This window comes from Topomyia yanbarensis, chromosome 3 (genome assembly GCF_030247195.1).
Source record: "Topomyia yanbarensis strain Yona2022 chromosome 3, ASM3024719v1, whole genome shotgun sequence".
Classification (NCBI taxonomy): Eukaryota; Metazoa; Arthropoda; class Insecta; order Diptera; family Culicidae; genus Topomyia; species Topomyia yanbarensis.
Genome location: NC_080672.1, coordinates 141,670,594 through 141,696,922, shown reverse-complemented (window position 1 = coordinate 141,696,922; position 26,329 = coordinate 141,670,594). Strand labels below are relative to the sequence as shown.

Here is a 26,329-nt window from a genome sequence, read left to right as displayed (position 1 = left end):
TTCGCTCTAACGCGAGTATTTTACATTTTCCAAGCCAGATTTTTTACTGATCTGCTTCTTAAGAACGAAGCAAAGATGTTGATGCCTATTTAAGAGCAATCCAACCAGTGAGGGCTGAGTTATCAGCGAAATAGTGTGACATCGTGATTAATGAGATGAATAAGGGCACGTCTACCCTAGTCCCTTCTATAACAATCCAATTTGATAATATAGCGTATTAACGTTCTTCTAGAAGTATCGAACTTTTTATAGAAATGTCTCCCTCAATGCATTAATCCGGCGAACACTCACACATGAAATCACTTCCTACAAAACATACTAATGTACGCATAAAACGCAAAATTACTCATCGCTCCACGGAAGGCACTAATTGCTGAGGTGCTTTGACTACATTAGATTCCAAAATGTGCACATGCAAAGCTCTCCAGGGCAAGTGCACATTTTTCGATTGATGATTTTAAACATGAATAAAATCAGTTAACGTTAACAAAGATTCTTTTGGTATAGTCTGCATTTCCAAAACCAAACAACACTTCCGCTTGCCCCGGTACAGGTAGGCAAAAGTTAGAGCACATCGCGCAATAGTCTGGATAATTATTGGACACGGACAGTCCATTCCACGCGAAGCCCGTGACTATAAGGTAGTACTAAAATCGATTCACTCGTTCGGTCATTTACTATTGTCGTTCCAGATTGAACTCTGTGAGTTCGGCGGAAGCTCTACCGACTAAGCAGGCAACCGAAAATTTACAGTCCATGTGCGATGAAAGTTATTCCGCAATTAGTTTTAATTGTAATACCGAGCTTTATCCGTACCGAAACCAGCTGTGGTGTTTCGGAGAGTGGCGATGATGGCCGTTTATTGGCTAACGAGACCTTCGAGCCCCGGGCCAGGAGAATCCGGCGGTTGTCGTCCGACTACGAGCGGGATTTAGTGGTAAAATTTGCTCGTGCGGAGAATAGATTTAAATCTTCGAGTTATGGCCCTCTGGTGTCACAGGCGAACGTGGCACAATTAGTTTCAATGCAGCTTCTAAATTTTTCTCTACAGATGGATACAATTCAAGCAGCAGATTACCCGGCAAATGTGCACGTGGTCGTGACGAAGGATTCCTATATCCTCAAGCTGCATCGTATTCCGGATCCAGCCCTCGAGGAAGACACCGACGATGACAAAGTAGAGAGCGAATCCCCAACTGATAACGATGTTGCTACTTTTCGCGGAGTCGTTCTGCTAATGCACGGTATGTTTTCCACGGCAGCAGATTTCGTTGTTACTGGGCCGGAAAATGGACTCGCATTCATTCTCGCCGATGCCGGATACGATGTTTGGTTGGGGAACGCCCGTGGGACACGTTTTTCACGGAAAAATCTTAATCTAAACCCAAAATCTGCCGCGTTCTGGGATTTCAGGTGAGTAGCTGTGTAAATGATTTTCAATTCACAGCTTTTATTAAATGGTTTGGCCCGGTGGTGTAGTCAGTAGGCATCATTGAATATATTCTCAATAGAGACTTTTCCAGTATCTAGCAATATTCCGATTTAAATAATTAAAATTAACCCTCTGCTACCCAAATTTTTGTTTTGCTTAAAAATGCTATTGTACCTTGTGTTTGTAATGAGAAAGCCGAAAAATATACCGCCAGCTCACGAAAGCTACGGATTTTTCATTTAACCCTCAAAACATGTCCAACATGGCCATTTTACGAGTGAAATTTTTTTGCAAATATCTTCTATTTCCGCATCGTTTACCACATAATTTTACAGCTGGTGAGGAGTACTACAATCTAGCAACATTTTTTTTTTAATTTTCTCCAAAATTTTAAAAAACCATAAACAATTTTTAACAAAATTACACTGCCACACACAAAATAGGTTTTTCTCGTTTTGCTCAAACTTTCAACTTTCTACGTTGAATGTATCCAACATAGTTATTTCAAAATGCAAAATTTCATGTAACCCGCTAAAAAGCGGGGTTGGACAGCAGAGGGTTAAAGCGCGTAATCTCACCCGCTTTGAACCATTGCCGCATTTTACGATTTTCAAAACAATTCAATTCACCAAGGGAGCCACGTACTCACAAAGTAGCTGATTCATTAGCATGATAAGCGTACTTCTCCAGCAGCACGACGTGGCTGCATCCGGTCGGCAAGGAAAGAACCAGATTTCCTTTTCGTGCGAAATTATTTCTGCACTTAATTTCACATTATTGCATCTAAATGAGCGCACGTCCTGTTCACGTTCACGCTAGATATTTCTAGGTACATAAGCGTACACTTCCGACTCCTAGCGCTAGGACCGAAGGTCGTTCGGAGGCAAATTAAATAAATTACAATAAATTAATTACCATCCAGCAAGGCATGTTGACCATTCTGCGCTCCATTCTGGTCAAGAAAAATGCCTTTACGTGTTCTGGAAGAGCACCTTCGTAGCTTTTTTCATCACTTTGTCTGTTTAATTCTACTAATCTGAGCGGCACATATTTTTTGTGTTCTTATTTTTCACATTGAACGACAAAGGGTGCCATAGCTTAGCCCGTATAAGTTCCTGATTCATGCATACCGTGCGACATTTATTGCGAACATTGGAGTCGAATGGGTGCAATCGCCTTCAGCGGTAGTAACGAAATCGGTGGCAGCGAAAATGGGCGTCCTAGAGCGTAATCGAATACGGCTCTGTATGTTACAAACTCGCAAATTCGGCGTTGTAGGCAGAGTTGTAAAATCGAAGCTATTTTTTGAAACTACTGAACACGATGTGCATCGCGCTGAATGGGATGAAATTTTCATTAAAAAATGCGTGACTCGTTCAATTGAATATCGTACAATTATATTTATTGTACACTCAGGTTTTTTTTTACGCGGGGGATACGAGCCGCGTAAATGAAAACCGCGTAAATGAAAACCGCGTAAATTTCAAAATCCGCGTAAATGAAAACCGCGTAAATTTCAAAATCCGCGTAAATGAAAACCGCGTAAATTTCAAAATCCGCGTAAATGAAAACCGTGTAAATTTCAAAATCCGCGTAAATGAAGACCACTTAAATTTAAGAATCCGCGATAAAGGGAACCTCATTGATGGATACCGCGTAAATTCCAAAATCCGCGTAAATGAAAACCGCGTAAATTTCAAAAACCGCGTAAATGAAAACCGCGTAAATTTCAAAATCCGCGTAAATGAAAACCGCGTAAATTTCAGAATCCGCGTAAATGAAAACCGCGTAAATTTCAAAATCCGCGTAAAAAAAACCGCGTAAAAAAATACCGCGCAAAAAAAATCGCGTAAAAAAAAACTTGAGTGTACTAAATATGTAGGAAAATATATTGTTAGTTGTTGATAAAAAATATGAATCAATAATTATGATCGGCGGCGCGGTGTGGCGGCGTTGTGCGGCGGCGGCGTGGCACGCACCTCTAATTATGATCGCTTCCGTCGGGCCTTCTTGATTCGATCGATTCGTTGTTGAACGTTCGCTTCGTGCAAGAATCGAACCAAAAAAAAGATGGGTGGGTAATGTCAGAGACATAACCGGAGTGAAGTAGAATACACTTTAGACCGGTAAATTCTGCTCTGGAGTAAGCAATTTCTATGCGACTTTGTCGACTTTAGCACATTCATAGTTTATTTGGAGTATTTTTGGAATTATCAAGTTGACAATTTGCAACATTCTTTGAAAATATTGTGAACTTTTATGAATGAAGGCACGCAAACGAGCGTTTGACCGTCGTCCTACTACCGGCATCAGAGAAGTAGCAGATCAGCATTTTTCGCTACATGGCCTGTACCAAACAAACCGCTTGTAAGTCCACCGGAGGAATGGCTCCCCGCAAGCAGTTGGCAACAGCCCCCTGGCAACCCTATACCATCATATGGAGTTTGACAGCGACCGACATGTATGGGGTGTTATAGCTATAAAGCCCCAAACAAAGAATTATGTTCGGCACTATGCTCGATATTCAAGCATTCCACACGACGTTTTGCATCTTGTGGGATGATTTAATAATTTAATTTAATTGACATTTTGTAACTAAATACAGCTTCTAATCATTCGGTTCAAAATCAATGTTTTGCCTTTCATGGCAGTGATGCTGGCTGTACAGAGACGTCGTCCTTGACAGGGGGCTGGTTGGCAACGAAGGCCGTGTAAAAGTGCCCCAGTCACGGTTGGCGGTAAGAAGCCTCATCGCTACCGAACAGAAACAGGCGCCCTGCAAAAAATTCACAGCTATCAGAAATCGAGCGGGCCTAAATTGTGACCCAAAATAAACCACAAACCAACAAGTTCTTTTCAGGACCAGCCAATTATAAAGTATTATTATTATAAATGAAATTTTCCATTGCCTTACAACCTCCCTCCCCCTTTCCACCCGGCTTGAATAACTATCAATCTTGATGATGCTGTGCGGCGGGGGCACTAGTTTTTATTATAGTGGAAAATTTAGGTTTGCGCGTTTTTCCCAAAAGTTTTTTAGCTGTGCGTTTTCAAGGAAGTTGTAGTTGAATTCAAAATAAAATAGTTTATTTCTATTGTCAGAGATGGCCCTTCCAACGAAAACTAGTCTGGCTCGCTCTGAATCGAATTGTATGGACCAACCACTGCTTTCACAAAATCTGTTATTTTCAGTAATTGAACATTCTACACAACTAGTCGCAACTATTTCCAATCAGCGCAAAAATCGAAGATTTTCATTCAGTACAATAGCAGATTTTCACTTTTAGAAAAACAGGCAACATTCTGGCCGAAACGGAGCACCTATATCGAAACGTTAGAAAACGTTCGATTTTTGTAAATTGAATCATTACACTAACCTGTCTACAAATCACACAAATAACTTTTTTATTTTGTGCCATTCTACTTGAAAGCGACGGTATTGTTCACAAGTGGCTCACTTACCATCCAACGCCCTTGGCAAGCCACTTTCTGATGCTTGTAATAACAAAATTTCAATTTCATTCTTTGTCGATAAATTGATGGCCCTGAAAAGGGCCTTTTGTTTGGGCAGTGTTCGGAATTTACTTGGAGCTGGTGTATATGGTAATAGTTTTGGTGCCATCGAAGACGGCGTGATTGGCTAACTTTCTAGCAGCAGCAAACGGACGGCGGTTTGAATTTTGCGGGAGATGCTGCAAACAAACTGCTGCATGCTGATGCTGCAAACGAACTGATCGTGAACATGATGATGATGAAACTTCAATTTTTATTCAGTTTTTCTTTGGCAATTATTTTTACAGAGTAAGTGGTACAACATAGGTTTTTCATTCTTCGGTTAGTTTTGGAAAGCTTTCAGCTGATTGTTCTGTGTGACCTAAGCCTTGTTTACATTTTAATGTTTTTACATTTAATTTAATTATTTAATTATCCTAACCTACTTAATCCTACTATTTACAAAGTTTATGGGTACAAATTTCTTATTTCTTCAAATTCGGACAAAATAGCCCTTGATTGGTGTTGATTTGCAAGTAAATCCAGTCTATTGTTTATGGAATCCAGATTGGCCAGTCGATGTACCTCGGCTGTACGTGTGCGCGGGGGCAGATTCAGGATCATCTTAAGATATTTGTTTTGTAATACCTGTAATCTCTTGCGGTGAGTTCTAGCACATCCTCGCCATATTGGAGACCCATACTCCAACATGGGTGCAACAATCTGCCTGTAAACAGCCAGTTTGTTGACGGTGGACATTTTGGATCGGCGATTGATGATCGGGTATAACCGCTTGAGCATCACTGTGCCCTTAGTTATTCTGTCTTTCACATGAGCTCGGTAAATAAGTTTGCTGTCGAAAATGAGCCCGAGATAGCGCGCTTCAGGTGACCACTCAATTTCTGCGTTCAGGACTTTGATCTTCGATGTCGGCTTCAGACGGTCCGTGTTGCGATGTGGAAATACGATCGTTTGTGTTTTGCTAGCATTCACACATATTTTCCAATCGGTGAGATACTTTATGTATGCATCAAGTCCATCTTGAAGCTTCGATACCAGGGTGTTAATTACACGACCCGTGTAGCTAATTGCCGAGTCGTCAGCAAAAAGTGATAGCGTGCCACCTCCAGGCAAGGGAGGAATATCTGATGTATATAGATTGTACAATATGGGCCCTAAAATGCTGCCCTGGGGGACACCGGCCGGTATCTCGTACGGTACAGACAGTGCACTATTCACGCAGACTTGAGAAGATCTACCCTCAAGATAATTCGAAATAATCTTCACCAGGTAGGTTGGGAATCGAAATTGAAGCAGCTTGTGCACCAAACCGTCGTGCCAGACGTTATCAAACGCCTTTTCTATGTCTAGAAAAGCTATTACCGTTGTTTTCGAGACCGCTTTGGCTTTGATGATCGAATTCGAGACCCGCTTAAGCTGATCTATCGTTGAGTGTCCACGTCGGAACCCAAATTGCTCTGCTGGCAGTAGATCGTTCGACTCAGAATACGCGAGGAGTCTGGTGTATATCAACTTCTCGAACAGTTTGCTGAGCGAGGAGAGCAAACTGATCGGACGGTAATTTGACGGGTTTGTCGGGTCTTTACCTGGTTTTGGAATGGGCACAACTTTGGATCTTTTCCACGCAGAGGGGTAGTGACCAAGTTCTAGGCAGCGGTTGAACACGTTCACCAGGAGTGCTTTCACTTTTGGTCCCAAGTTTTTCACAACAATGTTGAAAATGCCATCGAAGCCTGGCGCCTTCATGTTTCTGGTGGTTTTGATAGTGTTCGCCAGTTCATAAGCGGTTATCTTTTGCTCCTCGGGAAACTCACTCGGTGTAGTTGCAAGCTGAAAAACGCTGTCAAATACAGACGCTTCCATCGTGCTGACCATATCTCGTCCCAGATTATGTGACGCCATAAAATGTCGAGAAATTGTGTTTGCCTTCTCAGAAGATGTTACCAGCAATTCGTTAGCTATTTTTAGCGGTGGGATTGGTTTTGGCTTGTTTTTAAGTATTTTTGTTAATCGCCAGAAGGGCCTAGAGTAATTCGGTAGGTTCTTTAAATCTTTTGAAAATTGTCTATTTCTAATCTTTTGTACGCGGATGGCAATGATTTTATTTAATTTTTTGTAAAGCACTTTCCTAGCTAAGTTCTGTGTCCTTTGGAACTGTCGCCGAACACAGTTTCTAAGCGAAATTATTCTCTTTGTTTCATCGTCAAGATTAACGAACTTACTTGTCACCGGAGTAGATGGGATGAAACGCTGTTCCGCCTCGCTGATGTCATTCGAAAGCACTTGTAACACACCGTCGATTTCTTCCGTCGTCGACAATGCCGGGTTTTCTGCTGTCCGGTCCTCGAGAAACTGCTGGAGCTGAGCCCAGTCCGCTCGATGGTAGTTGCGCCGTCGATGCTGCTGACGTTGATTATTTGCGTGGTCCAACTCGAATACCACCGGCAGGTGGTCTGAAGACAATTCGGTTAAAGCACGGGGCACAGAGCAGCATTCCGCAACATTGGTGAGAGCGATGTCGAGAGTAGATCCGACACAAGCTGATGAGAAGAAAGTTGGCGAGTCTGGTTCAGCCACCACATAGTATCCTGTTTGAAGATCCTCTGCTAGTACAGTACCATTATTGTTGGACTTCATATTGCCCCACAACGAGTGCCGAGCGTTGAGATCGCCGGCGATGACGAATTTTCCCTTACGGCGAGTCAGCATATGAGTAAAGCCATGTCAAGTGATCCTCGATTTTTTCGCAAAATCACCGATCTTCTTAAGGTATATTTTATTGTATAGGGATTATGGTGAATAGCTTTTGGTATTAATATTTCGTTACAATTCCTTTTTTTCTTTAAGATATTAACCCTTAAACTTTATTGCATGATAAAATTGAAAATTTTATATCTCAAAAACTACTGAAGATAATTCAATGAATTTTTGCACACTTATGGCATGATATTTGCACTATCTTATAAAAATATTTTTACTTTATAATTGCGTGAATAACGGTACTTTGCATCTATTTAAAATTTTCAATTGTATTTTTTCTTGTGTTCTTCACGCTAAAAATTTTCAAAACGTATGTTAAGTTATGCGGCAATCTTTCACCTTCAATAATCTGTATTTATAATTTTTCATTTTTGTTCCTATCGAGAGTTATGGAGGATTTTGTAACAGTGCGCTGTTTCAACGCACGGCCCACTTTGATGCAGCCCGCGAGAACGTTCATATTGGCAACGTCGCACGTCACTACGTCAGAAAGCGCATCGTGTAGGAAGTGCGCATCGCATGACTAAAAGAAACCATATCTCTCGATTAGCGCAAAAGGGCAAACTTTTCAATACGAATTATCGAAGGTAATTTTTTTCCGGATATTTTGAGATGCGTTAAATTTTTTTGACTGAAGTGCACAACGAAAATTATAGTTGTTAAATATATTTTTTATTATTATAATTTAACGCTACTAACGATTAACATCTTTAAAAACACTTTTGTTAGTCAAAATACATCTACGTTATATCCAAATTCTTTTTTAGTCTACAATATTACTATATGAAAGTGGAAAATCTTATGCCAACAGCATTTTATTTCACGTTTTTATTTTCACCCAGTGAACAACGATGTGTCTTTTGAAAAAAGTTTACGTAAAATCTGTTGTTCAATCGCAATGTTGGGGTTTTTTATCACTATTGCTTCTGTTAATTCTGTTGATTGGTGGTTCTCCAAGTTCTGGTACGATATTATTTATTTTTGTCGAATTTCAATTATTCATCAACGATCTTTATTTCAAAATCCTCGTTACAGTTTTCCGCATGTACCTGTTGAGTCATCGAATATTCCAGTTCCATTACTTTGGCAAACACTATAAGAAGAAAAATTAAACGCGTAAATTTTCCTATATTTTAAACGCGTTATAGAGGAACCCATTACTATAAACATTGGATGTAAAATCGAAAATTTAAGGAAAATTGTGTTTTGTTCATGTCCATATTTATTTTCGTTGTATTTTTTGCGCCCATTACGACATATGCTACACATGTGTTGACCAATATAATTTTTAAATTTATCACTCCACATGGATGCCATAAAAACAAGATACGACGAACATATTTATGAATTTTTTTTAACGGAATACATCATTCGTGTGATCGACCCATATTTATAACATAAATCAATTGAATGTTTTTTTGAGCAAATATTGTATATCTTGAGATAATATAGCATTTCGTCCAGTTCTCTCTATATGGGAAACACCCAAGTGCGATCGAAACAAAAACAAACGTCAAAACGTTTTCTCACTCGCACTGATGCAAATTAAATGAGCGCGTAATTTAACGCACGACCCGATGACGCATGGCTGAAAAGGCGCTATGTGGATTTAAGAAAAGATTCACAATCTACCTCTTAGACAGAACCAAGTGAAAATAAAACGTGGTGAAGTATGTCAATTTGTGAAAAATATGCTAACGCAGATTAAAACATGCCCACTGCTCAACTTTGCTCATCGGCATGCAATAACCGAGCGCACTTGTCCGAGGTACTGAGTGACAGAAAATTAAATAACTCTTGAACAATATAACAACGCTAAAGAGCATGCAAATTACTCAGAAAAAATTCACTTTCAATTATCCATAAAGAAAAGCTTGTCTTTTTGCTTTAATCTCAGAGATGCCATTTTTGAACATGAGATACGCTCCTTCAAAGCGATGCGCATTAGGACGTTGCGACGTGCGGCATTGCCAATAGGTACGTTCTCGCGGGTTGCATCAAAATGAGCCATGCGTTGTAACAGCGCACAGTTACAAAATCCTCTATAACTCTCGATAGGAACAAAAATGAAAAATTATAAATACAGATTATTGAAGGTAAAAGATTTTCGCATAATTTGACATAAGTTTTGAAAATTTTTAGCGTGAAGAACACAAGAAGAAATGCAACTGAAAACTTTAAATAGATGCAAAGTACCGTTATTTACACAATTATAAACCAAAAACATTTTTATTAGATAGTGCAAATATCATTCCATAAGTGTGCAAAAATTCATTGAATTATCTTCAGTAGTTTTTGAGATACAAAATTTTCAATTTTATCATGCAATAAAGTTTAAGGGTTAATATCTTAAAGAAAAAAAGGAATTGTAACGAAATATTTATACCAAAAGCTAATCACCATAATCCCTATACAATAAATTATACCTCATGAAGATCGGTGATTTTGCGAAAAATTCGAGGATCACTTGACATGGCTTCACTCATATGGATGTCGTTCTTAAGGCACACTGCACTGCTGTCTGACTTTTTGGACTGCACTGGACAGTAGACGGCGATAATTGTAATGGGACCATCAGGCGAGAGCAGCTCAATCCCAACAGCTTCGATAATAGATAGACGAAAGTTCGGCAACATTCTGAATTCGACTCCTTTCTTAATAGCAATGGCTACGCCACCACCCTTTTGTGCACTAATACGGTCCAGTCTGATAACGGAATGATGAGGTAAACTGAAATTAACGTCCGGCTTCAGATGTGTTTCAGTAATGCATGCGATGTCGATTGAATTGTTCTGCAGGAAATCGATGAGTTCCAGCTTTTTCTTCGCCACGGAGTTGGCGTTCCAGTTAAGGATGTTGAGGTTGAATGTTAAACTTCATGAAGAAATGCATCATTTGCATCATCATTTTCTGCATATCGGTCACTAAAGTTGACAGTTGGTTGATCACCTGCGTTAGTCCATCTAAGGCTGGTCCAGTATTTGGTGGAATTTCTGGTTGTACGAAACTGGTTTGGTGCCCCCAGAAGCCGGGTGGGGGAGCGTTAGGAACAGTAGGCGCTGTGTTTCCCTTTTTCTGCTGACCGGGCAACGGTAGTGGTGGAAAAACTGGAATCGAGTTCAGATCAAAAGAAGGTTTATTCTTCTTCTGATGTTGTCTAGGTTGGTTAACTTTTTTGCGGAATTCTATAAATGCCGCACGTTTTGGGCACGACCGACTTGTTGATGAGTGAGCTTCCTCACAATTAACACACGATGGTGGCGCTTTTGAGTCCACCTCAATGCAGCTGTCTGATGCATGCTTTTCGCCACATTTTGCACAACGGCTTTCCAGGTGGCAGTTTTTCGCACCGTGTCCAAAATTGAGATAATTGGAACACTGTGTCACTTCGCGATGAGCTGGTTTATATCGTTCCCACTCAACCACTATATGGAAGAGGTACTTAATTTGTTTCAGCTCACCCAAAGCGATGGAACCTCGTTCAAGATGGACCAGATACAGCTGATCACGGTACTTAGCTTCTTTATTATGCCGCTTCATTTTGTGTATGGCCACTGGTTTTAGTTTAGCCTCTGTCAAGGCCACCTTCAATTCATCCTCCAGCATGTCCGGAAGACCACGTATGACGACTTTCAGCGGCTTGCTGGATGCAATATCGTGCGTAAAATATTGTGCTTTCACTTGCTGTAGGTAATTTTCAACTGCCTTGTAGTGGTTCAGCGCGGGAACGGTGATTTTATACCCGTCAGTGCAGAGACGGATAGTCGCTTTGAGCCCATGACTGATGAGCGTGTTCAAATCCGTCCTCAATGTAGGTGGAAACCCCTTTAGGTAGAAAGGCGGCATTTTCTCCTTCGTTTCTATTTTATTCCCAGCGTCGTCGACCGGCAAGCTGGCGTACTTATTTTTGCCGAGCAGCCGCTTAGCAGCGTCCTCGTCGTTTTGCTTCTGCCTTTTGGCACTTTCTGTATCCACCTTGGATCTAGAGCGCGATTTTCCCCCCATCGCACGGGACTGGTAATCCGATTGCGAATAACGCAATGCAACGAACTAAACAAACTTGTAACGAGTTTAAACACGTCCGAACTGCGCGAAAGATAGACGAAGAATGATCTGATGATCGTGAACAACAGCATGCTAAGTTTTTATACCTGACTACAGCACAATGTAAGCTCGTCCTTTTTTGTGTTGTCCTCAATATGTGTTTTTCGTAGCTCCACCCCTTCGTTGGTCGACCACATATTTTTGATAAAGAACAAAATTGAAATTGTGTTTTCAATACGGAGGTTATCAAACACTCAGGGTAAAAAGAGTAATGTAATACGGCACCTTGGTAAAATGTTTGAGAACTGAAACCTTTTTTGAATGCGCCTAGTAAACACGAAACTGTAAACAAACAAACAAATGATAACTTTTTCTTTTGTGAAATACGTGAAATCGACGATATTGTTCACAAGTAGCTCACTCGCCATCGAACGCTCTTGGCAAGCTACTTTCGGATGCTTGTAATAACAAAACTTCAATTCGATTCTTTGTTGATAAATGGCCCGTACCAAACAAACCGCTCGTAAGTCCACCAGAGGAAAGCCTCCCCGCAAACAGTAAGCAACGAAGGTCGTGTAAAAGTACCCCAGTCACGGTTGGCGTTAGGAAGCCTCATCACTACTAAACAGAAACTGTCGCCCTGCGAGAAATTCACAGCTATCAGCAATCGAGCAGGCCTAAATTGTGACCCAAAATAAACCACAAACCAACAAGTTCTTTTCAGGACCAGCCAATTATATTCCAGTAAGATATAAATGAAATTTTCGTTTTCCATTGCCTTACAACCTCTTTCCTCCCGGCTTGAATTACTATCAATCTTGATGATGCTGTGCGGCGGGGCACAGGCAGTTTCCATTATAGTGGAAAATTTAGGTCTGCGCGTTTTTCCCAAAAGTTTTTTAACTGTGCTGTTTTCAAGGAAGTTGTAGTTGAATTCAAAATAAAATAGTTTACTTCTATTGTCAGAGGTGGACCTTCCAACGAAAACTAGTCTGGCTCGCTTAGAATCGAATTGTATGGACCAACCACTGCTTTCACAAAATCTGTTATTTTCAGTAATTGTACATTCTACAGAATTAGTCACAACTATTTCCAATCAGCGCAAAAATCCAAGATTTTCATTCAATACAACAGCAGATTTTCACGTTTGAAAAAACAGGCAGCATTCTGGCCGAAAATTTTGAAACGGAGCACCTATATCGAAACGTTAGAAAACGTTCGATTTGTGTAAATTGAATCATTACACTAAACTGTCTATAAATCACAAATAACTTTTGATTTTGTGCCATTCTCGTGAAAGCGACGGTATTGTTCACAAGTGGCTCACTTACCATCCAACGCTCTTGACAAGCTGATGCTTGTAATAACAAAACTTCAATTTCATTCTTTGTCGATAAATTGATGGCCTTGAAAAGGGCCTTTTGTTTGGGCAGTGTTCGAAATTTACTTGGTGCTGGTGTATATGGTAACAGTTTTGGTTTCATCGAAGACGGCGTGCTTGGCCAACTCTTCTGACAGCAGCAAACGGACGGCGGTTTGAATTTTGCCGGCGATGCTGCAAACGAACTGCTGTATGCTGATGCTGGAAACGAACTGAGCGTGAGCAACAGCATGCTGAGTTTTTATACCTGACTACAGCACAAAGTAAGCTCGTCCTTTTTTGTGTTTTCCTCAATATGTGTTCTTCGTAGCTTTGTTGGCCGACCACATATTTTTGATAAAGAACAAAATTGAAATTGTGTTTCCACTACGGAGATTATCGAACACTCAGGGTAAAGAGAGTAATGTAATACGACACCTTGGTAAAATGTTTGAGAATTGAAACCTTTTTTGAATGCGCTTAGTAAAAATGTTTTCCACTTCACTCCAGTTTGTTTCTGACCATATTTGCAATTTGCGTACTGAAATAAATCATAATTTAGGGTTTAACATAAATTGCTCTCCAGGGAGAAACAGTCCATGAAACAGAAAATGCAAACTTATTCTTTGAAATGATTTTGGTGGCCCTGAAAAGGGCCTTTTTTATAATGATACAAGTGAGTTCTACCTTTTCAACTTTCAAATCCATACAAAGTGCGTCCCTGCCGCTTCAGAGTATAGACAACATTCATTGCCGTTTTGCGCTTGGCGTGTTCAGTGTAGGTCACGGCATCTCGGATGACATTTCTTGCACACCATCATCATTCGTAGATTAAATCGAAGATGCATTTTACACCACCACGACGAGCCAGACGCCGAATGGCGGATTTGGTGATTCCCTGCATTTTATCACGAAGAACCTTGCGATGACGCTTGGTACGGGAACGCAAACATGATACCGCTCATTGTACCGTCCGGACGAGCATGTTGCTCGTGTGGTAAGCGAGCACCCACTGATACAAAACAAGCTCGCGTGACCTGTATATATAACATTCCCGTATGTAATGAAACGCTTACATGCTCCTTTTTGACGGCTCTGCGTGGGATATGCTGGCAAATTGCGCATTTTCCTCGCTGTTTTCTGAAAATCCTTGTTTTGGTTTATTTATAGTAGTCGCAGTAATTCCGAAATTTAATACGAAATACGTGCACAAATTTCCGATCAGATAGTGCAAAAATATTGCGATTTCGTCCAGTAGAACGGAAGATATTCGCATTTCAAATCTGGGAAAATTTCTCAACTGAAATTTTTGAAACGGGTCCCCATATTGAAACGTTAGAAGTATTCTACTTCAAAAACAGCCATTGAATTGAAGACCACATATCAAGAGAACACACTTGTTTTTCCTTTCCCCATTCAAACGAGAAGCAGCAGAGGTTACAGCATATGATACGATGGTAGAACACCTAATGTAAAAGAGGTTATGAGTGCATAAATCACTATAGAATATACCACCTCTACCCGGAAGAGGTGTTGCTGTTAAAGGCAGGTACGTATCCAGAGGGGGATTAAAGCCTCCCCCGACATTTTTTCAGAAATAAATTTAATAAGAAAAAACGCTTTTAATCCTCCTAACAGTGTGATGAAACACTTCTTATAACTCATGTCACTCTCTTCGGATTTCAAATCGATTAAGAATATTTAAAACTTGATATTTCGCGATGTTTTTGATAACACATACTATATGGGATAGTGGCAGGACTCAGAGAATCGCTTAAATCAGCATAGGGCAACATCAGTGCTAGAAATCTCAAACCAATTCAATGGGAAAAGGAAAAAATGGCCTATAAACTAGGCATACAAACTAATTATTACTAATGCTCTGTTAATAAAATATCTAAATTCCTCAAACAATGCATTTTGGTGGGAAAACTGACTTTTCCTTAAGGGGTTATATATTGTGCTGAGCCAAAAAAATCGAAATTTTTTTTGAATCGAATGAAATGAAGTCGCAGCTCCTGATATCACGCTACCTCTGAAGTGCATGCGTGCATAGTTCAAACTTTACTTCGACATCGACTTTTTCTAAAAGTGCCTTCCCAGTAGTATCCTTGATTTAAATTATTATCGCTAGTCCTAATGCCAAAGAACAAATAAAAACCTCTCGAAACCGAAACCGTTTGGGAAAATCATCATCACTACTGGAATTTTCATTTTCACGAAACTTTTCGATAACCTTCAGTCACTTGCGTTAATGCACTGGGTGCACAGTGCTCTGAAAATCTAGCGAAATCGTCTCAAGGCACCAGCGGGTCTCATTCAGAGCCATTTGCCCGGCGAGTTAACTACCTACCTGAAAACTACCTAAAAATTGTTGTAGTTCGATGCAATAAAAAAAAATCCCAAAAAATGGAATGTACCTATTAATGTGGGACACAGTGAATAATACATACAATAAAGACCCGTTTTTATCAGTCTCATGGTGTATTTTAGGTTGACAAAATGGGTACATGGACTAAATGGGGCAATTTTCTTTTTCTTTACAATAAACTGAAGCTGTTAAAATATTCTTCCCGTTCCTTGATGTAGTCTGATAACTATTTCTGATTATTTAATATGAATTTCTTTTAAAGGGGTTTTCTAGCGTAAAATTTTAAAAGATGAACTTTTTAATTTTGCATATTTCCATCTTCATGATAAGGAAATCATGATGAAGAAAGAATGTACTCGAATTCAGTCTTGTTCGTCTGCTAGAGCCCATCAAACATATGTTCATATGAAGCTGATAAAATCGGATTTTCAATGTATTATAATAGATATTCAGTATTCGAAAAAGTTTCTTGTAAACGAGTGTAGAACGACTTTGTTTCTACTTACTTGAAGTCAGCGGCGTAGCCAGAAATTCGGATTCAGGATTTGGTGAAAATCGAACTTACTGTCCAAACGGTATAATTCCGAAACCATAATTTTTGAAGTTTTAAAATTATGCAGAATTAATTTTTCAGAAAATAGTAACAGAGTTCGTGTCTTAGGCGAATTTGTTTAAACTTTATTGTAGTCATGAATATCAACCTGAGTAAATTCGCCATAAATACTTCTTGGACGATATAACGTCAAAATACTTTATCAAATGAAGTGCTGTTGAACATTTGTGAAACTTATTGAAGATACTAAACCTTCAAAATTGGCGGTTTCAAAATGATGCTATCTTGACCTTAAATTACTGTTTTTGAACATCAAAATCGATCAGGACCTGCTAGAGTCGAATGGAAAACGCCATTTTTCATAAATTTCTCTCCACATTCGTAAAATGTTATCCTCGTTATTAATCAATTAAAACGTAATATGATTAATAATCATATTACGTTCTCGTCTCAACTCGACGCTTGCCCAAAATAAAAAAACTGTTTTAATCCTCCTAGTGGTGCTATTGTGCCTTTCTCATTTATCCAGACTACGATTCCATGGCTAGTTATGTTCAATACAATGGTGAAAATGTATATTACATATGAGCGACCGAAAATAAAAGTCGCAAGGATCGAACACATTGATAGAATATATTCGTAAATCGTAATTAGTTTCGTACAGATAATTTTCATAAAATATACGAATTTTTCGAACATATAATGAATCGTTCGTAGTTCTATTGAAACACATTTATTTTTTGTTACGAGTTTTTCGTGAAGACCACGAGACGACTTTCGTTGGCTTATTACGAAACAGCTTCGTTCGGCAAACGAATTGTTCGCTGCTATATACGAATATCTTTATAATATTTACGAGCACCATTCGTCGAACCGTCAACGTCAACAGAACTTCAATATGGAATCATTGTTGCTATATGACATATAATTGTTGATGATCGCGACGGTCTCGGTCTGACTATTTAGTAGCCGTATCCGTGTCCGCCGGTTTCAGGAAGATTTTCTCAACCTCTTCCGCTTCTAGTTGATCCAGAATCTGGAGCAGTACGGATTCAGTTGAGCCATCGCAAACTGCTCGATGGTTTTGTATGAATAAGTTTGAGTTTTTCTCTGCCGGAGAAATGTCAAAAGAATATGCTATTAAATACAAAAACTTCTCTTAGATAAACGAAATGAATTCGCACGACCAACGGAATTGTTCGTAATATACATAGACGTTTATTAAAATAAACAAAACATTTCGTTTCATTCACGAAAATTAATGTCGTTTTTAACGACAACATTCGTCCAATGTACACTAAATAAGTAAAATTCACGAAAACTGTCGTTCATCAACCGACCATTTCTTCATATCACAATAAAATCGATTTTGCCAGATCTGTTTTTTTAACTAAAAAAATCGGTGTTGTCAAAAATCGATCCCAAAAGATCGAATGAAAAAATAAGAAGACAATAAATACGAAAACTTTTCTAAGATGAACGAAATGAATTCGTGCGACCAACGAAGTCGTTCGTAATATACACAAACATTTATTGAAATAAACGAATGATTTCATTTCATTCACGAAAAATAATGATAACGATAACATTCGTGCCATGTACACTAGATAAGTAAAAGTTACTAAAACTTTTGTTCATCAAGCGTTCATTTCTTCACACCACAATCTTTCTAGTACTCAATAATGCAGGTTGAAATAGAATCGAATTTGCCAGATCGATCTTTTCAATTAATAAAAAATCGGTGCTGTCAAACATTGATCCTAAAACATCGAATGCGACAAACGAAATCGTTTGTAATATACATAAACGTTTATTAAAATACACGAAACACTTCGTTTCGTTCACGAAAAATAATGTCGTTATCAACGATTACATTCGTGCAATGTAAACTAAATTAGTAAAATTTACGAATACTTTCGTTCATCAAGCGACCATTTCTTCGTATCACAGTAAAATCGATTTGGCCACATCGATATTTTTAAATAAAAAAATCGATGTTGTCAAACATCGATCGAAAATGATTGACTGAAAACAATAAGAGGCTAATAATACGAAAACTTTTCTAGGATGTACAAAATGAATTCGTGCGACCAACTAAATCGTTTGTAGTTTACACAACTGTTTATTAAAATAAACGAAACATTTCGTTTCATTCCCGAAAAATAATGCCGTTTTCAACAATAACATTCAAGTAATGTACACTAAATATGTAAAATTTACAAAAGCTTTCGTTCATCAAGCGGCCATTACTTCACACCACAATCGTTTTAGTCCTCAATAGAAGGGAGCAGGTTGAATTAAAATTGATTTTGCCAGATCGATCCTTTTAGTTGTTGTCAATCATCGATCCGAAAATATCGATTGAAAAAATAATATGCTAATGAATACGAAAACTTTCCTAAGATGAACGAAACGAAATCGTGCGACCAACGAAATCGTTCATCATACACATAAACATTTATTAAAATACACGAAACATTTCGTTTCGTTCACGAAAAATAATGTCGTTATCAACGATTACATTCGTGCAATGTAAACTAAATAAGTAAAATTTACGAAAACTTTCGTTCATCAAGCGGCCATTTCTTCGTACCACAATAAAATCGATTTGGCCGCACCGATTTTTTTAAATAAAAAAAATCTATGTTGTCAAACATCGATCCCAAAAGATCGACTGAAAACAATAAGAGAATAATAAATACGAACACTTTTCTAAGGTAAACGAAATTAATTCGTGCGACCAACGAAATCGTTCGTAATATACACACACGTTTATTAAAATAAACAAAACATTTCTTTGCGTCCACGAAAAATAATGTCGTTATCAACGATAACATTCGTGCAGTATACATTAAACGTTTAAAATTTACGAAAGATTTCGTTCACCAAGCGGTCATTCTTGTTCATTAAATGAACGAAACCTACTATTTAGAATGCACGAAAATACTTCGTTGCAGAAAACGACGAATGAATGAGTGTATTGTATGATCGATTTCATTATATTTACGAATTTATATTATCAGTGCATGCTTCGCTAAACCCGTTTCAAACATATTACAATATAAAAATCGGAAATAAACTTCAAGAATAAAAATCGGACAGAAATCCTTCAGCATAAGAATCGCTTAAAAAGTTTTCGCCCATAAAACTCGGAGGAGATGAACCTCCAGTATGAAAATCGTTTTAAAATAAAGAAAGCGCTCGTAGGAGCAACCGTATATCTTGATGTTCAAGATTAAAAGTCGGCTAACAAAAACTATTTTGTAAGAATCGGATATATTTCTTTCTGGTTTTTTTACTGATGGTTTTTTATCCGACTCTTGCAAAAAAAAGGCCCCAGGCCGATTTTTATGCTTTAAGTTTATTTTCGTTTTTTATATTCTAATATATTTGAAACGGGTTTTGCAAAGTATGTTCTATCCTTGCGACTTTTATTTTCGGTCGCTCAATTTCAGTACGATTTGCACATACATACAATGGATTGACAGCCACGATCTTGAGATACTATGTATCGATACTGAAACATCGCTTGAAACCAGCGTCGGATTAAGGAGGAAGATTCGGGAGGTCCGGGCCCTGCCGGAAATTTTCAACTTGTTAAAAAATTTTAAACTAGTTTTAATTTAGCAACCACTCACTGCATACTCCCTGCGGGCCGGGATGATTGACGATTTTTAGAGTGATTGCATAACCTTTCTATATGAGAAAGGCAAAAATGTACCAAAGTCCATTTTCGTTAAAAAAAATTTCTTTCGATGCTACATCAAATCTCAACGTTGCATGCATTTTAAAGTCACTTGGCATCAAGAATACAAATTTGATTTTAAAATTTTCCGTTACTTCCCCCTTTGAGAATTTTTCATTTCAGTTTATATGGGAATTTGCGGTGTGGTCGCACTCTTCAACCCGTAACTCCGGAATCGGAGGTTAGAATTGAGTGAAATTCAATATTTGAACGTTGTACCTTTCATTTGAGACTAAGTTTGAGAAAATCGTTTCGGCCATCTCCGAGTAACCGATGTGCATATTTTTGGTCACATACATACATATACACACACATATATACGCACACACACATACATTTGCCAAACTCGACGAACTGAGTCGAATGGTACAAGAAACTCAGCCCTCCGGGCCTCAGTTACAAAGTCGATTTTCAGAGCGATTGCATAGCCTTTCTGTAGGAGAAAGGCAAAAACAGGAGTTGATTTTTCGTGGTTGCTTCATTTGGCGTTTTCGGTAGCCACACAAATGCTGTTTTTGCTTATGGTGAAACTGAGCCAGGTTATAACCCCACCTGCTGTCAAAATGGTGGTGTTGGGACCTGACTCAGCTTCAGGAGCAAGCAATAAATATGTATTGGAGACGAGGGCAGTCTAATGTGATGAATTTTCATTCAAGGAACTGTGAATATTTGTAACTCTGATTGTAGGACGGATGTTTGTAGTAATTGTTATATTCTTTAGTATGCATAAAAAACCCGTTTTAATCCACCTAGTGGTGCAATCGTGCCTTTCTCATTTATCCAAACTACGATTCCATGGCTGGTTATGTTTAATATAATGGTGGAAATGTCTATTAGATATTCAGTGCGATTTACACATACGTACAATGAATCGACAGTTACGTACTTGAGTTGCTATGTGTTGAAGCTGAAACACTTTAAACCAGCGGCGGATTCAGGAGGAGGGTTTGGATCCCGCCAACAATTTCCAACTTGTTAAGAAATTTTAAATTAGTTTCTCAACTAAAAATCATTTCAAACCAAATTTTTCAAAATACAGAAAACCTATGCAAGTCAAAAATTGGCCGGGATTAAGTTGACGATGTCGATTTTCAGAGTGATTGCATAACCTTTCTATAGGAGAAAGGCAAAAATGTGAATTTGCTGTGTGTCCGCACCCTTAAACCCGTAACTCCGGAACCGGAACTGGGAATGTAATGAAATTCAATAGCAGCCTATGGTAACGTTGAGATTAAGTTTGATGAAATCGGTTCAGCCTTCTCCGAGTAACCGATGTGCATATTTTTGGTCACATACATACATACACACACATACATACGCACTAGAGTGGGACATGGTTATATGAAAAAAAAATAAAATTTCGCTCCGAGTAACTTTTTGGGTCCCATTTAGCTCCCAGAACAACTCTGTAAATTTTTAGTTCGATCGGTGAAACTATATTTTTGCGCCCATGGTTTAAAGTTTACATGGGATTTCGTATGGGGAAATTTGTCAAGGAAACGAAGTCTAGAAGACCACGAAACGATCTGATGCTTGTGGAAAAATTTATTAAGAAAAAACCGATTGATGCCCTGAAGATCGATGAAATTTTCACTTTTCATAGCATCACTGCTGCTGACGGTCGAATTATACACAAAATTTTTAACTTTCTCTTATTATGTACAAAAGAAGCCCCAATTTATCCCACAAAACGCTTGCGAAGTGGCAAACAGCATAGATAAGTAATTTAAACACATGAAGAGAAGATCAAAACAAAATTGCATAGAATTGGAAAACCAACAGCAGTGGTGCTAGAAAAAATGAATATTTTATCAATCGTCAGAGCATCAATCGGTTTCTGCTTAATAACTTTTTTCTCAAGCGTCAGGCCACATAACGATTTATTTTTAGGAAGCAATAGGCGACTTCCGAAGGAATTATTTTGTGAAAGTTAGTTTTTCCATGCAAAATCCCATGTAAACTTTAAACAGTGGGCGCAAAAATATAGTTTCAGGGATCGAGCTAAGAATTTGCACAGTTGTTCTAGGACCCAAATGGTATCTGAAAAGTTGCTCGGAGCTGGATTCTATTTTTTGTCCCACCCTAATACGCACCACACACAGACATTCTATAGGAGAAAGGCAAAACCAAAGAACTTCATTGTCCGTAAGCGTGTACACTTTCGAAGCAAAATATACGTACACTCTTGACTACATACTATCGAGGTATTCCTGTATTTTATATCTTTGCTCAGGCTTACGCTGTTTTATATTTTGAAGTGCAGCATCAGTATGGTTTTATTCTGCAATTTCTTTTATTACAATGGATTTATTTTCATTCAAAAAGAGTTTGTATTGTAAACTTGAATCAAAACTTTGGTTGACTCAAACCTTTCAGAGGTTTTTCCATGACTTGGTAGTTTGCAAATATTTTGAAATAAGCCCAAACAAAATATAAACATGTTGCTGTACTGTGCGTTAACAAATTTGCGATTGGTTTGTCAAGCTCATACACATCAATGTTGAGATATTTGAAGACCGTAGTTAAATCTTGCACGGAACATCCTACTGCCATCGTTTCATAAACTAGCGGGAATCAGCCAAGCCCATTTCATCCATCACCGTCCATAGATGCGCCAAAAACATTTTCAATCAATGAAAATCATGAATTAAAGGCTGTCCCACATCAAATTGCATCACGGGAAAAACGCTGTAGAAAATAACCCATTGGGTATTTTCTCTTGGAAATTTGAGTAGAAGTAGTTTTGAGTGTATTGTTTACACTGTATTTTTATCGCTGTGAGTTTTTCGAAAATTGGAAAAATTGATTGCAAATTGATTTTGCGCAAGCACCTAGAAAATCCACAACTCTCATCGGGACATCGGAAAACAACTCGGAATCGTGCAGTCAACTGTGAGCCGTGTGATTAAACGTTGCTACCAAACTCTGCGCATCGAATGAAAAAAAAATGCGACCAGAATCGATGTTCTCTTAGTGATCAGGATTACAAGCGTGTAGTAAAAGCGTTTAAGCGGAATCCTAATGCTTCGGGATGTGGTCAAAAGCTTGAATCTGCCCAAGTCTTTCGTTCAGAGAGCCAAGGACCGCGAGGGACTGCATACGTATAAAGGTCAGAAGGCTCCAAATCATGACGAACAGCTAAATACGGTGGGACAGTTACGGGCCTAGAAACTGTTCGTGACGAAGTCTCATTGTCTCATCATGGATGATGTGACTTACGTCAAGTCAGACGTCTGGAAGCTTCCGGGGCTACTGTTCTTCACCGCCCAGTACTAGTTTGATGTTCCGGAAGAAGTAAGGAAGTAGAAACTTTCAAAGTTTATGACTACCGAGACTGTGAACGAAGAGATCTTCCTCAAGCAGTGTTTACAGAAGTGTTTTCTTCCTCTGTTGAAGCAACACTAAGGCCCTGTAATCTTCTGGCTGGATCTAGCTTCGTAACATTATTCAAATGTTGTCGTGAAGTGGCACGAAGCCAACTTCACTTTTGTACCCAAGGACATGGGCCCCCAACGCACCGGAACTAAGGCCTATCGAAATATACTGGGCAATTATGAAGCAGGCACAACGGAAGCATCCCAAGGAGGTCAAATCTGAAGAAGACATAAAGAAAAAATAGGTTTCCGTACATAAGAAGCTGCAGCCAGATGTTGTACAGAACCCAATGAGTGGAGTTTAGCGTAAGGTGCGAGCGTGCGGTTATGGTATTTAAGTTGAATGAAATAAATATACCAATAGCTTAATAATGGTTTATATTTTATTCTCTGATAGTTTGAAAAAGATCGATCCACTAGGTAATTTTCTACAGCGTTTTTAGCGTGGTGCAATTTAATGTGGGACACCCTTTACTATTAGTTATAGTTACAAAGAAATACAAATACTACAACCGTTCAAAATATCCCTTTTTCTAATTACAGCTGGCATGAAATTGGAATCAACGACCTACCGGCAATGATTGATTACATCCTGCTGCATACGAAGCAGCGCAAGCTATTCTACATTGGTCACAATCAAGGTGTGACTGCAATGCTGGCATTACTTTCTGAAAAACCAGCCTACAACCGGAAAATCATCGCCGTTACCGGTATGGCCCCGTTGGTGTTCTTGGGAAACGGAAATATTGCAGTTGCCCAACAACTAGCAAAATTCAACGATCAGCTCTGGGTTACTATTTACCGTCACTGTTGATTTTGTTCATTGGTAAAAAAAAACCACAATTTTCAGCTCACCCTGAAGTCGCTCAACATCTTCGAATTGACCCCGTCGGAGAAAGTTTTGAAATTCTTGGGGAGCACGGTCTGCTCGGAAGCGGTATTTACCGGTGCAATGTGTTTCGACTTACTGACAACCATCTTCGGATACTCCTCCGAGCAGGCGAAGCTACTGCTTCCCGGGTTGATGGACAACTTAGTAACTGGAATTTCAACCAAGCAACTGATTCACTACGGACAACTAATGGAGACAAGTGGGTTCCTACTTCGCCATCTTAACTCTTATGTTCCCAACCCCCGTTTCATTAAAAATATTGAATTTCAAAATAATGGTACTCAGCCGCGTTTTAACCAAACTTGATACGGTTTTTTAGAAACGATCACAAAATTTATCTAGTTTTAGGAACCAAGACCATGTTTTCGGAAATGACCGTAGGTCCGGACATATTGTTGAGTATACTGGAAAAACGAAGAACACTCATACCTGTTTTCAAACCCATTTTGCGACACATAAAACTTCGATTTTGTAATACAAATACATTACAAACCATTCTGAGGGTTTTTGGTCGAAATGGCCACACACCAGGGTACTCCGGGAACCTGGTTCCTCCGTAAAAGAGGACAATTTTCAACCGGTTATAAAACCCGTCTTGCGGCGTACCAAACTTCATGATTTTGTTTTGCACTAGAGGACATTTTGAAGATTTTTTGGTCGATTTGTCAACATTCCAGGAAATTCTGGGAACCTGGTTCCTCCGGCAAAAAGGACACTTTTCGACCGGTTATAATACCCACCTTGCGGCATGTCAAACTTCATGATTTTACAAAACAAGTGCATTAGAGGATATTTTGAGGGTTTTTCTGGTCGAATTGACCACAACCCAGGGTATTCTGGGAACCTAGTTCCTCCGGCAAAGAGGGCACTTTTCAACCGTTATAAAAACCCATATTGCGGCATGTCAAACTTCATGATTTTGCAAAACAAGTACAGTAGAGAACATTTTGAGAGTTTTTTGGTCGAATTGGACAAATCCCAGGGTATATATTCATATTTTGAAGAGAAACATGGTTTGAATTATGATGTAAACAGCAACCATTTTTATAAAAAAACGATGCATGATAGACGCCGCTTGATCATAGCCACTATCACACTAAACCGCTTTCAGTGAGAACTGAATCCATCCCATCTCACTTTTTACATTTAAAATTACGGTTTTTGCTATCTTGTTTAAATTAAACGAAATTGGAATACATAATTGTATTTTGTTCTAGGAAAATTTCAACAATTCGATTACAAAAACTTCGTCGAAAATTTCCAGCGATACAAGCAGGGAAAACCTCCATATTACGATCTGTCGAAAGTGACTATTCCCTTCACATTGTTCTACGGTACAAAAGACTTCTTCAGTTCCTCTAAGGTAAATGGTTGCATACAGTTAATTGCCAAAAAATCAACGGCAAGTAACCCTACTTAAGGGTACCTTCTCCTGGATTCGGCGAAAAATCGTGCAATATTTGAAAATTTTTTGTGGCAAAATGAGAAGACATACAAACAAATGTTTTTTTTTAATTCAAAATGGGGGCTTCAAAATGGCGGATCTCGGCGGCCTCAGCGAGCGAAACATCGTCCTACTTTGTCAAGTGTATGGCCTCTCGTAGTTCACTGAAATGAGAAATGAGTATAATTGAAATGAGAAAAAGATACAATTTCCTATGACTTTCCATTTCTAATTTCATTAAATTTTGATGGCAAAAATCAATTTTATAGACGTTAAAGAAAAAAGTGAAATTTGTCTTTTTCACTTATTTTCATTAACGTCTATAAAATTGTTTTTTTTTTTTCAAAACGATGTTTCGCGCACAGATCGCCGAGATCCGCCATTTTGAAACCGCCATTTTGAATTTTCGAAAAAAAGTCATATTTTTACTATCGATTCATAACGAAAGTAGAAGTTCGTATGTCTTTTCATTTTTCCACAAAAAGTTCTCAAATATTGCTTGATTTTCCGCCAAACCCAGGAGAAGGGCCCCTTACTGAACAAGACTACATTATCTAACTATTTTTCAAGGATTTCAAGAAGTTGATTCGCTCTCTACCGAACGTGGCTACCTTCAACGAGATACCTGGCTGGACTCACATGGATTTTATTTACAACACGCAGATCTACGTAAATGTGTACAGCAAAATACTAGAATCGATGAAAAATTGCACAAATATTTGACCCAAAACAGCAAAAAACTGCCTCAATTCTTAGATCTAGTAAATGATTTGGCAGTCTGTTTTGATTTATTTGTTTTGTTCTCAACCTGCATGAGCTGTCAACTTAATGAGAGCAATAA

The 26,329-nt window shown here is 38.7% G+C and overlaps 1 protein-coding gene across 2 annotated transcripts; it reads left to right on the top strand.

The window, feature by feature from the left end:
• Window positions 1-702: 702 nt before the first annotated feature.
• Window positions 703-26,329, top strand: LOC131691760 (lipase 3-like). 2 transcript variants are annotated; one of them, XM_058978388.1, is made up of 6 exons: window positions 703-937; window positions 1,052-1,413; window positions 23,696-23,942; window positions 24,003-24,243; window positions 25,262-25,407; window positions 26,059-26,329. In XM_058978388.1, the coding sequence occupies exons 1-6, from the start codon at window positions 764-766 to the stop codon at window positions 26,209-26,211; spliced, it is 1,323 nt and encodes a 440-aa protein (XP_058834371.1). In that variant the 5' UTR covers window positions 703-763; the 3' UTR covers window positions 26,212-26,329. The 2 variants fall into 2 exon arrangements, with proteins under 2 accessions (XP_058834371.1, XP_058834372.1); XM_058978389.1 differs by lacking the exon at window positions 24,003-24,243 and having other exon boundaries at window positions 23,696-23,862.

Coding starts and splice junctions, on each gene's coding strand:
- LOC131691760 (XM_058978388.1), top strand. CDS start 764: ATGAAAGTTATTCCGCAATTAGTTTTAATTGTAATACCGAGCTTTATC. Junction 1,414..23,695: donor GCCGCGTTCTGGGATTTCAG/GTGAGTAGCTGT, acceptor TTCTAATTACAG/CTGGCATGAAATTGGAATCA. Junction 24,244..25,261: donor CGGACAACTAATGGAGACAA/GTGGGTTCCTAC, acceptor ATTTTGTTCTAG/GAAAATTTCAACAATTCGAT.